The 17293-nt window shown below is 47.8% G+C and overlaps 1 protein-coding gene across 2 annotated transcripts in view; it reads left to right on the forward strand.

The window, feature by feature from the left end:
- Positions 1 to 17293, forward strand: part of LOC139761933 (uncharacterized) — a 167373-nt gene that overhangs the window by 141469 nt on the left and 8611 nt on the right. For both annotated transcript variants that reach the window (XM_071686617.1, XM_071686618.1), the window contains exons 3-4: positions 12684 to 13353; positions 14964 to 15046. In XM_071686617.1, coding sequence (XP_071542718.1) covers positions 12684 to 13353; positions 14964 to 15046 — 753 coding nt within the window. The remainder of the gene's footprint in view (positions 1 to 12683; positions 13354 to 14963; positions 15047 to 17293) is intronic.

Genomic DNA, 17293 nt, shown 5'->3' on the forward strand with positions numbered 1-17293 from the left:
CGGTAACCCATTAATTGTATGATATAATAAGAAAAGCAAAAGGATATTCTAGTTTGTGAGGCGGGTCGTGGAACGGGCCCCCGCGGCAGCCAGCCTAGCCAGCGGGAGGCCTTTCTGGCGCCTCTCCCTCACTTCCAACAACCCTCCTCCCCCTGCTCCTCCACCCAGAGTCCCTCCAAGTAACGGCCCCCATCCACTCCCCTGGCTACCTTCTCCTCCCCGCCCCCTCAACAGCTGTTAGGCTCACAGCTGTTGTTGTTGCTATGGACCGAGAGAGAGAGAGAGAGAGAGAGAGAGAGAGAGAGAGAGAGAGAGAGAGAGAGAGAGAGAGAGAGAGAGAGAGAGAGGCCCTGTTAATGTCAACTCCGCCACTCACTTTGCATATTCTTTTACTACTGCTGTTGCTGCTGTTGCTGCTGCTAGTACCGCTGTTGCTGCTGTTGTAGCGGTGGTTTTACTGTTATTGTTGATGTTGTAGTTTTGATCTTGTAGGTGGAAATACAGTTGTTGTTCATGGTCTTGTTATTCTTATCCTCGATGGTGTTTCTGTCGTTATTGTTGTTGTTGGTTTTGCTGATGTTGTCAGTGATGGTGGTAGTAGTATTGTAGTTGTCAATAGTGGTAGTAGTATTGTTGTTGTCGGTGGTGGTAGTAGTATTGTTGTTGTCGGTGGTGGTAGTATTGTTGTTGTTGTCAGTGGTGGTAGTAGTATTGTTGTTGTTGTCAGTGGTGGTAGTAGTATTGTTGTTGTCGGTGGTGGTAGTAGTATTGTAGTTGTCAGTGGTGTCAGTATTGTTGTTGTTGTCAGTGGTAGTAGTAGTATTGTTGTTGTTGTCAGTGGTGGTAGTATTGTTGTTGTTGTCGGTGGTAGTAGTATTGTTGTTGTCGGTGGTGGTAGTAGTATTGTTGTTGTTGTCAGTGGTGGTAGTAGTGTTGTTGTCGGTGGTGGTAGTAGTATTGTTGTTGTTGTCAGTGGTGGTAGTAGTGTTGTTGTCGGTGGTGGTAGTAGTATTGTAGTTGTCAGTGGTGTCAGTATTGTTGTTGTTGTCAGTGGTAGTAGTAGTATTGTTGTTGTTGTCAGTGGTGGTAGTATTGTTGTTGTTGTCGGTGGTAGTAGTATTGTTGTTGTCGGTGGTGGTAGTAGTATTGTTGTTGTTGTCAGTGGTGGTAGTAGTGTTGTTGTCGGTGGTGGTAGTAGTATTGTTGTTGTTGTCAGTGGTGGTAGTAGTGTTGTTGTCGGTGGTGGTAGTAGTATTGTTGTTGTTGTCAGTGGTGGTAGTAGTGTTGTTGTCGGTGGTAGTAGTATTGTTGTTGTTGTCGGTGATGGCAGTAGTATTGTTGTTGTTGTCAGTGGTGGTAGTAGTATTGTTGTTGTCGGTGGTAGTAGTAGTATTGTTGTTGTTGTCGGTGGTAGCAGTAGCATTGTTGTTGTCGGTGGTAGTAGTAGTATTGTTGTTGTCAGTGGTGGTAGTAGTATTGTTGTTGTCGGTGGTGGTAGTAGTATTGTTGTTGTTGTCAGTGGTGGTAGTATTGTTGTTGTCGGTGGTGGTAGTAGTATTGTTGTTGTTGTCAGTGGTGGTAGTGGTATTGTTGTTGTTGTCGGTGGTGGTAGTAGTAGTATTGTTGTTGTCAGTGGTGGAAGTAGCATTGTTGTTGTCGGTGGTAGTAGTAGCATTGTTGTTGTCGGTGGTAGTAGTAGTATTGTTGTTGTTGTCGGTGGTAGTAGTAGTATTATCATCGGAGGTGGTGGTGTAGTAGTATTATCATCGGAGGTGGTGGTGTAGTAGTATTATCATCGGAGGTGGTGGTAGTAGTAATATTGTTGTTGTCAGTGGTGGAAGTAGCATTGTTGTTGTCGGTGGTAGCAGTAGCATTGTTGTTGTCGGTGGTAGTAGTAGGATTGTTGTTGTTGTCGGTGGTAGCAGTAGCATTGTTGTTGTCGGTGGTAGTAGTAGGATTGTTGTTGTTGTCGGTGGTAGCAGTAGCATTGTTGTTGTCGGTGGTAGTAGTAGGATTGTTGTTGTTGTCGGTGGTAGCAGTAGCATTGTTGTTGTCGGTGGTAGCAGTAGCATTGTTGTTGTCGGTGGTAGTAGTAATATTGTTGTTGTCGGTGGTAGTAGTAGTATTATCATCGGAGGTGGTGGTGTAGTAGTATTGTTGTTGGGGGTGGTGTTGGTTGTGTTGGTTCTTGGTGGTTATCTTGATGAAGACGTGACCTGATTTGCTGTTGTTGGTGAAGGTGTTGCTGTTATTGTCTATGATGTTGTCGTTGTTGTTGGTTGAGGAGCACGACCAACAACAACGGTAACATCACCAGACACTTGCAGTGGTGCTCCTGTTGGTCGCTGTTGTTGGAAGTGATGTTGCTGTTGGTGCTTTTGTTAATGGTCTGCTCTTGATGATGCTGACCATGATTGTTCCCCTATTGTTTGTTGTTGTTGTTATTGTTGTATTTGTTGTTTTTGTTGCCGTTGTTTTTTCGTTGCTGTTGTTGCTGTTTTTGTTGTTTGTTGTTGTTGTCAGCGGTGGTGGTGAATGTTCTTCTTTTTCTAGTGCTGTTGTTATTGTTGTTGATGGTACTACTGTTTTTGTTTTTTTTTTGGTGGTGCTGGCGGTTTTGATGCTGTTTTTGTTGTTGTTGTTGGTGGTGGTCTCAGAGGTGTTGATGTTGTTGGTGATGGTGATGGTTTTAATGATGTTGTTGTGCTGGTGTTGGTGGTAGCATTGGTGTTGACGATGTAGTGGTGATGAGGGCGTAGTTAAGATGTGATTGTGGTGAAGATGACGTTGTAGTGATGATAGATAGGGAAGATAAGATGTTGTGAAGATCTAGTGTAGTGAAGGTGAGTATGTCGAGATGACCTTCTTGACCTAACCCTCAGTATGACCCAGGCTTACCCCAAGGCCGGCGGAAGACACTAATGATGATGATGATGATGATAATGATCATTAATGATGATCACAGCAGGTAGGATATGATTGTCCTCGAAGTGGGCTGTACGAGTTCGGATGGGTTCGGTGTGGCAGTGGTGGGGCATTGCAACTCAGGGACGATGGAGCTGTTACCGGTAGGAGCTGACGGTGGCGAGATTGCCACAGTACCTCATCGTTCATTAGGACTGGGAATTTTGCGAGGTTCTCGTCTTCCTCTTTGACGTCACAGGTGAGGAAGTGGGTGGATGCCTCACGGAAGCGCTCAGCCCGACGACGACGCTCATTGAGGAAGTCTGCTATGAAATAAGACACCCCTCGCGACCCCATTGTTAATGGCTGTGTTGATGATGATTCTCTGGACGACTGGGTCGAAAGCTGTGGTGAAGCCAGTGAAGATGAAGGATACAGACGTCGGTGTGTCTCTAAGTTGCAACGGATGAAAGCAGTGGAACCGGTGAGGCGGAGATGCTAACACTGACTAAACATCTGAGGGTCTTTGTGGCTTGCAGTGTCCAATGTAAATCCAGTTGTACAGAAAACTTTCACGAAGTAAGTTACGGATTAGGATGGTGGCAATGGGTCGGAAGAAGGTATTAATGATGGAGCAGAAGGGCTAGACCAGCTCAGGGGAGAACTTGCTGTAGAGTTTCATAATCAATTCAGTGGATAAAGTGCAACGCTTTAGCCTGAAACTGTAATAGTCTGTTGACGTCAAACTCTTCCCACTCGGAGGTTTTAAGGCTGGAAGGTCGGCCGGAAGGCGGGTGATTTCAGTGTGGAAAAGTCCCTGGCAGATGAGTGCAGTGCGTACGTTAACAACTTGAGCTGGTTTTTATTTAGATGGGTAAGTAATACTTGTCCAAACCACTCGCCTCTTTCATTGTCCTATACCACCGGCTGATGTCACACTGTTGCAGGTGTTGTGGTGTAGAAAGATTTCTTCGCAGCTCATATCTCTCGCGGGTTAATTTGTTTCTGGAGGGTCTTGTAGATGTGAGTGGTGTTGTGGTAGAGGGACCGGTGTTATCCAAGGCACGTCATCCTGGTGTAGCCTTACAAACATACATGGAGGGATACGGCAGTGTCCCTCCAGCTGATACAATTATTCTCTTTGGTCTGTACCTCATCCATGCTTAGCACCATTTCATTCCAGGGATTCATTTCATTCCCAAAGGATATTACTGTAGAATCGCTGAGCAGCCTCTATATCTTGACACACGGCCCCCAGATATTGAGGTCGCGGCTGCGGAAGGCGACTAGCACATCTGGATCATGACCGATGGGCGGCAATAACTGGCATGGCAGGTACTAGTCAGCCACATCCGTCAAGATTGTTCTGACAATGTGTGGGGAAGGTCTAGAATGCTGCTGTCCCACTCAGTCCGTGGTACATGATGGAAGCTGTGTGGACGGTTCGACGTCCAGTACTGTGCACGCCCACAGTACCAACCAAACCCTTAGGATTTTGAACATTAAGAAGGAGGGATGGGCGTCGTTTCTGATGAGAGAATAGCAGTACGCCACCACCACGCCTGGGCAGAAGATGGTACAGTTCATGACCCTCTGTATATACCACGACCCAGGAATAATCTGCCACGCCTCTGTGATAGCAAGTGACTGACCTGCAGATGCTGACGACCTCATCCAGCCTGTTAAAGAGAGACCTCACAGTTGACAGGTGCCACTGCTGCTACTGTTGCTGCTGCTGCTGTTGTTACTACTGCTACTACTGTTGTTGCTACTGCTACTACTGTTGTTGCTACTGCTACTGTTACTGTTGATGAGACCATTATTGTTGTTGCTGCTGCTGCTGCTACTGTGGCTCGTACTGTTATGGACGCCATTACTACTGATGTGGCTGCTGCTGTTGTTGTTATTGCTACTGATGTTAATACGACTGATGCTGCTGTTGCTACTGATGTGATTGCTACTGATGCTGTTGTTGCTACGAATGTGATTGCTACTGATGCTGTTGTTGCTACGAATGTGATTGCTACTGATGCTTTTGCTCCTACTGATGTGATTGCTACTGATGCTTTTGCTCCTACTGATGTGATTGCTACTGATGCTGTTACTGGTACTGATGTAATTGCTACTGATGCTGTTACTGGTACAGATACCCTGGCTTCTACTTGCCGCCCCTACCAGTGATAACATTGGTCTATTTCCTGCCGTTGCTCATGGTGCCAAGTGCCGAGGCCAGTAGCGTCTGGTTGTATCACTACCACACTCCTCAGGGTACGTCACACCGTGTGTCATGATGGGATAGATCCCCGGGGCGACGCGCTGCCGGGGACGCAGAGGGCCTACTGACGGGGACCATGGCGAGGCCATCGGCGGGGCCGCTGCTGGCGCCATGGGGTATCCGTCATGCAATCCGAGTGGGCGGGTCCTACACACTCACGACTGGCCGATCACACATAAACGGCAGCTTTATGGTCTTCCTGGTCCTTCGAGGGAACGACGCGAGTGTTGTGAGATGGCAGAACAGACAGTTGGCACCAGAGGCCCCTGATATGTCACCCGTCATCTCTCTCTCTCTCTCTCTCTCTCTCTCTCTCTCTCTCTCTCTCTCTCTCTCTCTCTCTCTCTCTCTCTCTCCTGCTTCATGATCAGTTCCCCACGGGGCGGCGCCCCCACCCACACCACCTCCCCATCATTGTTAAGGCCTCAGGAGGTATCGGACCTCCAGAGTTGCAGTGGCTTCCCAGGGGCGTCTTCCCGGTGCTGCAGGTCGACCGAACGTTGAAAGTTGCAAGAAGAGGGAAGTCTGGAGCGTGGCAGAGGTAGCCTGGAGCGTGGCAGAGGTAGCCTGGAGCGTGGCAGAGGTAGTCTGGAGCGTGGCACAAGTAGCCTGGAGTGTGGAGGAGGTAGCCTGGGGTGGGATGAAGGATAACCGTAGATTCAAGTAAAGGGATTTGAGAAACAGGTCAGGGTCGGGTCTCGAGCTGTGGCCATAGATGAAGTCTAAGGACCTTCACGAGTGAAGGAAGACGACCTTGGAAAGCGTTGAGAACGGCAGGAAACAGAAGCTGGCGGCTTTCACCTTCGTAGGTAAGGCTGGAGGCGTTCTCACTCACAGGTAAAACTGGTGACGCTCAGAGTCACGGGTGAGACTGAACACGTTCAGAGTCACATGATGGACCCCGTGGGAATTAAATGACAGAGAAGTGTGGTGTTCAGGTCAGCAAAAAAAGACAGTGACGCTCACAGTGACACTGAAGGGCTGGCGGCGTCGTTCTGAATAACAGAAGAGACGGGGCCGCTCAGAGTCACGGGGAAGACTGGAGACCTTCAGGAAGGTAGATAATGAAGGTGTTCAGAGCCACAAAGGAGCAGGTGTTGTGAGCACTGTGGGAAACTTGCCAGCGTCTTTTGTTTTTCCTCGTTACAGTGTTTACATACAGTAATGTGAGACACAGCAACGCCATACCACCAGTCTCCTTACATGTCCCACGAGCCGCCCCCTGACTGTATGTCCCACGAGCCGTCACCTTACTGTATGTCCCACGACTCGACCCCTGACTGTATGTCCCACGAGCCGCCACCTTACTGTATGTCCCACGACTCGCCACCTGACTGTATGTCCCACGAGGCACCATCCGCCTTGATGTCCCAGGCCTGAGGCTCCACACATCACCGGGAGCCATGACGCTCCAGCCACGTCCTCTGCCTCACTCCAGCCAGACGCTGACGACAGCCTGGCTGTATGACAGTGGTCGACGTGGCTGTTGATGGTTCTGGTGTCATGTTCTCCTGGCTGTTCATGGTTCTGGTGTCATGTTCTCCTGGCTGTTGATGGTTCTGGTGCCATGTTCTCCTGGCTGTTCATGGTTGTGGTGCCATGTTCTCCTGGCTGTTCATGGTTCTGGTGCCATGTTCTCCTGGCTGTTCATGGTTCTGGTGCCATGTTCTCCTGGCTGTTCATGGTTGTGGTGCCATGTTCTCCTGGCTGTTCATGGTTCTGGTGCCATGTTCTCCTGGCTGTTCATGGTTCTGATGCCATGTTCTCCTGGCTGTTCATGGTTCTGGTGCCATGTTCTCCTGGCTGTTCATGGTTGTGGTGCCATGTTCTCCTGGCTGTTCATGGTTCTGGTGCCATGTTCTCCTGGCTGTTCATGGTTCTGGTGCCATGTTCTCCTGGCTGTTCATGGTTCTGGTGCCATGTTCTCCTGGCTGTTCATGGTTGTGGTGCCATGTTCTCCTGGCTGTTCATGGTTCTGGTGCCATGTTCTCCTGGCTGTTCATGGTTCTGATGCCATGTTCTCCTGGCTGTTCATGGTTCTGGTGCCATGTTCTCCTGGCTGTTGATGGTTCTGGTGCCATGTTCTCCTGGCTGTTCATGGTTCTGGTGCCATGTTCTCCTGGCTGTTCATGGTTCTGGTGCCATGTTCTCCTGGCTGTTCATGGTTCTGGTGCCATGTTCTCCTGGCTGTTCATGGTTCTGGTGCCATGTTCTCCTGGCTGTTCATGGTTCTGGTGCCATGTTCTCCTGGCTGTTGATGGTTCTGGTGTCATGTTCTCCTGGCAGTTGATGGTTCTGGTGTCATGTTCTCCTGGCTGTTGATGGTTCTGGTGTCATGTTCTCCTGGCTGTTGATGGTTCTGGTGCCATGTTCTCCGGGCTGTTCATGGTTCTGTTGTCATGTTCTCCTGGCTGTTCATGGTTGTGGTGCCATGTTCTCCTGGCTGTTCATGGTTCTGGTGCCATGTTCTCCTGGCTGTTCATGGTTCTGATGCCATGTTCTCTTGGCTGTTCATGGTTCTGGTGCCATGTTCTCCTGGCTGTTGATGAACAATACATAGATCCAGCAACGTATATATACCTCGAGATCCTCTCTTGCCAGGTCCTCAACCCGTCCGTCAGTAAAATACAATATACTGAGCCACCAAAACTAATCAATATCTATCTCCATCTTCCTCTCTAATAGTATTTGTTCCGCGACTCTTTTTATCCTTCTTTTATTCACATGAGTTTCATGCGATGTGTTAGTTCATGATATGGATTTCTCTGCTTGTTTTCCTTGCACGAATAATCAGCATTCGCCCCCTCCCCCTCCAGTGCTGTCGTGTCCAGCGCCGCACGTGATATTGTGATGCACAATAATGATGGGGTTGTGAAGCGCACCATAACACTGTAATATTTACTCTCGTAACAAGATCATGTTGTTGTGTGGCTCAGCTCTGACGCTGGACCACTCTGACGGAGGTGTGGCACTTTGCCACTCTGCCGTGTCTGACACAGAGCCACCGTCTTTCGCTGTGGCACTGTGTTACTTTGCTCGGGCTTATGATAGTGTATCACGTCGCTAGGGCTTGTGGCACTGTGCCACTCTGTTGCTTGCCTATATCGACACTGTCAGTGGGTTACAAGATATCAGAATATCGTCCATCCAATACATCTTTCATGATCATGACCTTGGTGGTGGTGGTGGGCGTGCGCACACACACACACACACACACACACACACACACACACACACGTGATTATTGTTACTGGAACCTTTTAATAAAAAGTGCTCGTGTATAAGAGGAGCGACGACCGACCAAGTGTGGTATAGAATTAAAAGCAATTTTACTACTTGGCTATTCCGGTCCCCTTGTAGTGAAGGTCACTCAAACCCTCTTGTCATTTAGCTTCGTTTGGCTCCTACCAGCCCTCGTGGGGCGATGTCACCCACGTCTGCGTCTACAGGAAGGACTTAACGTGTCTCATATTATCATACAGATGTTTATCTAGTACAGGAATATGTCATGATATTTACTTTAGTATAAGATATTTTGTCTAACACTAGATGGGTTCGGGTCTAATCAGTGAACCAGACCTGATATCTAGAAAAAAAACTGTAGCTAGATATTTTCATACATAAAAACGTTATTCATTTAGTTGATGCACACACACACACACACACACACACACACACACACACACACACACACACACACACACACACACACAACATCGCTGCTGCAATAGGAGATGGCAGCTGGCTGATCTTGCTACCAACTTCATGGTGTACAAATTCTGGGCAAGATTCTCATCACGTAAACAATCAATGTAATATACTCTGAGGGAAGTATTGTGAATCCAGAATGGAATAAATACATCATTTCCTCAGAGAAAATAACCAACAATCTCCAGCAAAATATTAGTTGATAAGCATGTTCACGTCGAGCAGAGGAATAAATAAGAATTATATATGAGTATCTCTACTTTACTACTGTGAACTCACACACATTGAACACTGGATCAACGCGATCAGTAAAATCACCTAGACTCTAAATCTGAACATCTAAACATGTGCTTACTACAACACATATTTCAGTAACTCACACACACACACACACACACACACACACACACACACACACACACACACACACACACACCACAGCAGCATAAAATGCTGCAACTTGAGGGCTGGCGGTATACGTGTACAGGAAAGGGTGGCTAAAGGAAATGTCCGAATTACTGAGGCATACGACAGTTTAGCATAACTGGCTGGTGAGGTAACTGGCTGGTGAGGTAACTGAGCGGGTATTAGCATGTACAAAACATCAGACTAGGGAGGAACAATGTGGTTTCAGTAGTGGTAGAGGATGTGTGGATCAGGTGTTTGCGCTGAAGAATCTGTGTGAGGAATACTTAGAGAAAGAGGAGGATCTGTACGTGGCATTTATTAATCCGCAGAAAGCGTTTGATAGGGCTGATAAATATGCTTTGTGGAGGGTGTTACGGAACGTGTGGTGTCGGGGAAAAAGCTACTAGGAACGATGAGCAGTTGCTATCGCGAGAGTAAGGTGTGTGTGTAGTAGTAGAAGAGAAGGATGAAACGGTTCCAGGTGAAGGCGGATCTGCAGCAAGGTTGTGTGATTTCACCATGGCTGTTCAATCCTCTTATGGGCAGGGTCATAGGAGAAGTAGATAAGAGGGTCTTGCAGAGAGAGGCGGGTCTATAGACTGTTATGGGTAGGGGACCTGGGAGGTGGGTCAGTTGCTGTTTGCTGATGACACGGTACTTGTGACAGATTCGAGTGAGAAATTGCAGAAGGTTGGCGTCTGAGTTTGGGAGTATATTAGAGGAGGAAGTTGAGATTTAATGTAAGTAAAAAAGGAAGGTTGTTAAGCTTAAAAAGAAGAGAGACGGGTTGGCTGGAATGTAAGTTTTAAGGGAAAGAACCTGGAGGAAGTGGGGTTTTTAGATACCTGGAAGTGGATATAGAAGTTGCTGGAGTCATGGGAGCTAAAATAAGACTTAGGATGGATGAGGAGGCAAACGTCCTGTGGGCGGTGAGGTTTGTGAAAAGAGAATTTACCGTCTGCCAGGGCAAAGGTGGGCATGTTTGATGGTATAGCAGTTCCCGACGGTGTGGTGTGGATGAGAGACGTGTGCCCTAGATCAGAACATACGGGAGAGGATAGAAGTGCGAGAAATTACCCTCTTGAGGACAACATGTGAAGTGAAGGAGTTGGTCGAGTAAGAAATGATAGGGTAACTTAGAACTGTGGTAGTATGAAGAATATGATTGCGAGAGCAGAAAGTGTGAACATAAGATGCTGACTAAGAATATATCTGCGTCAGCAGCGAATGGAACAAAGTAAAGGGGAAGGCTAAGGACAATACAGGAGGACAGAGGGAAAGATGCTTTGAGTGATTAAGGCCTGAATATGCAGGAGGGTGTGTTGCGTGCAAGGGATAGAACGCACTTGGACAATGTGGTATACAGAGGGCGACGTACTGATGATTGGCCGAAGCAAGGCATATTGAAGTGTTCGGGGAAAACCATGGAAAGGTCTGTGGGGCCTGGTAGTGGATAGGGAGCTCTGATTCCGTTGCATAATACATGACAACTAGAGAATGGATATTAACAAATGAACAGATATGTTCAAAAGATGAGCCATTGTTCTTCGTCTGTGCCTGGTGCTATATCGCTAATGCAGAAGATAGCGAATAAGTGTAAAGAAAAATTGAATAACATTATTACCATCACCAAGACATGGTCACTCGTAGAGCACCATGGTCACTCGTAAACCACTATGCATCTCGCTACAACAGCGTCACATCACATTATATTATTCTTGTAGAAATAAAAAAAAGATTACAACCAATATGGACTCTCGTGGCGTAGTGGTTAGCGTTCCTGGTCGTGACGCATTCGTGGGCCGCCCAGGGTGGAGCGCATAGGTTCGAATCCTGGTTACGGCAGTGGGTCCACAGTCAACCAAGCTGTTCATCCATCCTTAGGAGTTGATCGATGAAATGGATACCTGGCTCAGGCTAGGATATATATATATATATATATATATATATATATATATATATATATATATATATATATATATATATATATATATATATATATATATATATATATATAGAGAGAGAGAGAGAGAGAGAGAGGGGGGGGAGAGAGAGAAAGAGAGCATTAATGGGATAGCCCTGATTAGGACCTCAGCTGCCTGTGTTGTCTCAACCAAAATATGAAAAACACACCGTAGTGGCCGACATGCCTGGTGGTGGGTTCACCGATTGCAGCAAATGGCGCCGAAAATGGTGCAGGTAAAGGGTAGAGGCCGACGGTGTCTGTATGTAGTTCTAATCTTTCCTTAATGACCATGGGAAGGAGGGGGCACTGGGGGAGGGGGGGAGGGGGAAAGGTCAAATGGTGGGAAAAACGGAGGGAGGGAGGGATGGAGGGAGGGTAAGCATTATACACATGTGTGTGTGTGTGTGTGTGTGTGTGTGTGTGTGTGTCTGTATAATGAAAAGGGTGCTAAGTGGAGCGTGTTGTGCACGGTCAGAGGGATGGGTGGCGTTGATAACGGGTGAGAGAGAGAGAGAGAGAGAGAGAGAGAGAGAGAGAGAGAGAGAGAGAGAGAGAGAGAGAGAGAGAGAGAGAGAGAGAGGAGGGGAGGGAGAAGTAATAATCATGTTTTCTCTGACTCTCATGTATAACCAGGGATGATGTGCACAAGTGGTCATGTGCACATTGATGGTCACGCACAGACGGTGAGTTATGTGCACGTTGAACAGACACATTTTCATGTAAACACACACAATCAGGAACTCACTGGTAACACACACACACACACACACACACACACACACACATACACACACACACACACACACACACACACACACACGGGACTGTGTACACATAAGTGGCTTTGTATATCCTTACATCAAGTCTTAGAATTTTTCTTGTTTAGTTCTGAGAGTGTGCACATGTAAAGCTCATGGAGTGCACACGTGTAGATCTGGGAGTGTGCACGTATAATCTTGGAAGTGTGCACGACTATAGCCCTGGCAGTGTGCGCGAGTACCATCTGGGAGTATGCACGTATATAGGTCAGGGTGTGTGCACGTGTATACCTCTGGGAATCTGCACGTGTATAGGCCTGGGAGTGTGCACGTGTATAGCTCTGGGAGTGTGCACGTGTATAGCTCTGGAAGCGTGCACGTGTATAGCTCTGGGAGTGTGCACGTGTATAGCTCTGGAAGCGTGCACGTGTATAGCTCTGGGAGTGTGCACGTGTATAGCCCTGGGAGTGTGCACGTGTATACCTCTGGGAGTGAAGCAAAATACAAGATATTCATTCACCAAGTAGCCAGACTCTCCCTCCACAGACCCACACACACACACCCACATCACTGTAGCCCCCTTGTTTCCCTCTCCCACACACTGTAACTCTCCCTGAGCCACACTCCCACCTTGGTCTAATTCTTCCTCTGCTCTCCCACACAGCTGGTCAGCGTGGTCCAGACGGTCATCTTCACCTGGGTACTGGTCGAGACCTACCAGTCCTCCGCCAGAATCATCTCCTCCTCTTCCTCTTCCTCCTCCTCCTCCTCTTCCTCCAATGCCTCCTCGAACGCCTCCTCCGACGCTGCCTCCTCTTCCACCTCCTCCTCCTCCTACTACTTCTACTCGGCCACCTGCCCCATAGGCTTCTTCCCCGTCGCCGCCAAGCCTCCCGTCACCAACGAGACCCCGGACTACATGGAGGAGGAGGCGTTGGACGTGACGCAGACGACGCTGCTGCCGACGCTTGTAGCCAACATCAGCCTCCAGTCACTCACGACGTCCTCCCCGCTGACGCTGGAGCTCCGCGAGGACGAGGACGACGAGGTCGTCGTGTCGTCCCTCTCCCCACCCACGTCCTCGTCGTTGTCGACGGAGCAGGAGGAGGTCACTGAAGAGGGCGAGGGAGGAGGAGGAGGAGGAGGAGGAGGAGGGGCGGCCTTGGTTGAGTCCTCGTCGTGGGCCACGTCGTCTGAGGCCAACACCACCGCCGCCCTGGTCAGCACGTCCCCCTCCTCCAGACCCACCACCACGGTCAACCTCAACGCCACAGCCTCGGCCGCCCTGGCCAATGCTTCCAAGAAAATCCCCAGAATCAACTGTACTGCCCCAGGTAGGTCTCTCTCTCTCTCTCTCTCTCTCTCTCTCTCTCTCTCTCTCTCTCTCTCTCTCTCTCTCTCTCTCTCTCTCTCTCTTGTAGGTGCCTCTTAGTATCTAAATAACGATGCCTCTGTCTACACATCCCTCTGTCTTTACCTTTATAATTCTATCTTGTATCACCTTCTTGGCTCATTAAGCTCCCCCAACTCTCCAGCCGGGGTGCCACCTTCCCTCTGTACTTACCCTCACATCACTCGCCACATATATGGACGCTCTGTCTGTTGTAATCACCATCTTTGGAAATATTTCTAAATTCCTTCTCTGTTTCTATCTATCGTTCACCCCCATGTGCCCTCCCGTCTCTCTGTCTATCGTTCATCCATATGCCCCGCCCGTCTCTCTATCTATCATTCCCTCATATGCCCCACCTGCCTCTCTATCTATTAATGGATCATTTCCACGGTTTCTTAAACATCCCGGGTTCTGATAGAGACTCCTCCTCCTGTTCATAATAGAATATTCATATCAGAATTTGTACTAAGACAGACGTTATGTAACAATGAAGAATTGTTACTGAGATGCCTTTATGTATATAATTCTTTTCTCATGTGTGGCTCACACGACAGATCACTGATGATTTCATTCTATTAGGAAATAACTTCAGTCACTATATGAGCTTCGATCACGGAGGCTGGGTCCCTGGGGTGTGTGCATTAGGTTCTGCCAATATATTCATTTTCACTCGCAAAAGCTTTATAGAATATAGAGTTTGAGTCTTGCTTGATGACTATAATGCCATTACTCTTATCCTGTAAGAACTGTTCAGTATTTGTTCATGTGTATGTAGAGCCATAACTGTTATTCTGAAGAACACTTCTGTGTTCGTTGAGTCAAAGATGGCACATTGTGATGCTTGCAACACTTGTCTGATCTAACTCCCAACACTTTGGCACCACTGTCCCTACAGCCATTTACAATCAGTGGTGCCACCACCAGCGCCACTTACACCAGTGGTGCCAACACCAGCGCCACTTACACCAGTGGTGCCACCACCAATGCCACTTACACCAGTGATTCCACTAACATTGCCACTTATACCAGTGGTGCCACTACCACTGCACCATTCTACCTAAGATCCACTACATCTCTGCCCTACTGAATCATTGTACCATTAAACCACTACATCACTGCATTGATCAACCATTAAACCACTACACCAAACACTAAACCACTACACCATTAAACCATTGTATCGCTCTATGAATAAACCACTGGCGACACTGCCCCAATTCACCACTACAGTCTTTCACCACTGTACTACTGTATCATCTCCCACCACTGTACCGTCTCCTGCCACTGTACCATCTCCCATCACTGCACTACTGTACCATTTCCCGTCACCTTACCACTGTACTATCTCCCGTCACTGCACCACTGCACCATCTCCCGTCACTGCACCACTGTACCATCTCCTATCACCTTACCACTGTACCATCTCCCGTCACCTTACCATTGTACTATCTCCCGTCACTGCACCACAGTACCATCTCCCGTCACCTTACCACTGTACCATCTCCCGTCACTGCACCACTGTACCGTCACTGTACCGTTGTCGTACCGCAGGTCAGGGCGTGCTGTGGGCGCTGGTATTCGCCTCCGCCATCTACTCCTTCGTCGGTGGTCTGCTGATCGTGGCCGTCCTAAGGGTGAGTATATGACCTGTCCTGGTCTGACCTGGTGTGACCTGTCCTGGTCTGACCTGTCCTGGTCTGACCAGATGTGACCTGTCCTGGTCTTACCTTGTCCTGACCTGGTGTGGCCTAGTCTATCTTGGTCTGACGTAGTCTAAAAAGATAGCCCAATGTCTGTCTATACCCTATACCTAACTGTCTATCGATGATTCACTATCTTTTTATCCATCTATACGTATATCTATATGTATGATGAATGTATGTATTTATGATGTATGTATTTATGTATGTATGTATGTATGTATGTATGTATGTATGTATGTATGTATGTATGTATGTATGTGTGTCTTTAACATATTTCCATTTACCTGTTTTACTGGGCAAGGAGGGAATTGTACACTCGTGAGGTCCCATCTCTTCAACTTTCTCTATTCTCGCACAGCTTTTCAAACTTCTGTATGACGCCCACATTAAGTGTCACGTGACTCAGTTTATTCCATCATCCAGTACTAATATAAGTACGTCTTTACGTCCTTTGTCACACGTTTCCTCCGTAATTTCGTGGTATGTCCTCTGGTTGTTCTATTTCTGCATCTTTCGACGAACTGTTCACTGTCTACGTTATCAAACTGGTTTAGGAATTTGGAGATTATGATCAATTCAACCCTCACTCTTCGCTCTTTGATGGCTATCAAATACAGGATCTCGAACCTTTTTCCCATAACTCAACTCAATTACGGTATCATTGTCCTTATCTGGACCTCATCTGTTAGTTCTTTGTGCATCTTTCAGTGCGGTGACCAAACATGAAAAACATATTCTAGTTTTGGCCTGTTCTTGAGAGTGAACATCTTGCTAATATTTCCGTGTCCATATACACTTGCAATGAACACTATTGTGATATTTGCCAGCAGATGGTTTGTCTCTAGTATTCTCCTAAGACAGGGCGATGCCAACTCCCAAGTCCCTCTCGTACATAGATTCCAGCAGCTCATTTCCTGCTATGTAATATTTGTGTCAGGACCTTCTTTCACTGTGTCCTATCCTCGGAACTCTACATCTAATAGGGTTAAATGTCATCATATATATTTTTGAACATCTTTGGAGTATTCTAAGTCCCCTAGTAAGTGGATGTAATCCTATTCGCTCTCTACTTCCCTTATGACCTTGGCATCACCTACAAATAGGGTCAGTACGAGTCCAAACCTTCCAGCAAGTTGTTCACACTGATCAAAAACAGCAATGGTCCCAGGACAGACCCCTGCGGTACGCCACTGGTGCCTTCAACCCATTTCGAGAAGACTTCCCTGATTTGTGTCCTTTGTTCCCTTCCACTGAGGTAATAATCTTGTATCCATCGCAAGAAACCATCGCTTATACCTGCCCGGTGATCCATCTTCTCTACCAGCCTCTTACGTGGCGGTCTAGACACAGACGATGCATCTAGCCATCTTTTCTCTCTGAAATTGACCTCTTGTTCGCATAGAAATCTATCTGTGTACGTATCTACGTTTGTATATATGTTACATACTGTAGTGCCAGTCAGGTTACTTACATACTGCAGTGCCAGTGAGGCTACTTACATACTGTAGTGCCAGTCAGGTTACTTACATACTGCAGTGCCAGTAAGGCTACTTACATACTGTAGTGCCGGAATGTAGAGGCGACACACGATAGCTGGAAGATTAGATGATGGTACTGATGTGTCGTCCAGAGGGTCACCATGCTCTCGGCCTGGAGGCTGCTGGGTTCTAGTGAGACAACTGAGGGTAAGGCAGGGTAGCGGGCGAGGGTGTTGCACAAGGATAGTCTTGGTTTAGCTGATGTTGACGAATGGTGGTAGTCTAGCGGTAATTTTGGAGGTAGGTGAGTGTCGTAGAGGGCGACGGTTGTCGGACGAACTGTTGTCAACGTTGATGCGAACGGTGGAGCCGATCAGCGTGCTTCCGTCGAGCCGATGCGTCCATCAGCGCATCGCTGATGAGGACAGGGAACACGAGCGTCCCATCTTAGTAGATAAGGCGCCTCACAGATGAGGGACTGGAAGGAGGATATGACCCTTGGGGAACGCACAGCCTGATGATCCTCAACTGAGGAAGTCTGGAAGCCATGGAATAAGACGAGTCTGCAGACCAGGGTTGATGACTTCGATGATGGTCAAGGTGTGGTTCGCTACATACATCGAAAGCCTTAGTAGGGCTCGAGAAAGGTGAGAACAACAGATGTGAGGTGGTGGGTGGTGGATGTCTTCGTTTTACTAAA

Source organism: Panulirus ornatus, chromosome 42, assembly GCF_036320965.1.
Source record: "Panulirus ornatus isolate Po-2019 chromosome 42, ASM3632096v1, whole genome shotgun sequence".
Taxonomy (NCBI): Eukaryota; Metazoa; Arthropoda; class Malacostraca; order Decapoda; family Palinuridae; genus Panulirus; species Panulirus ornatus.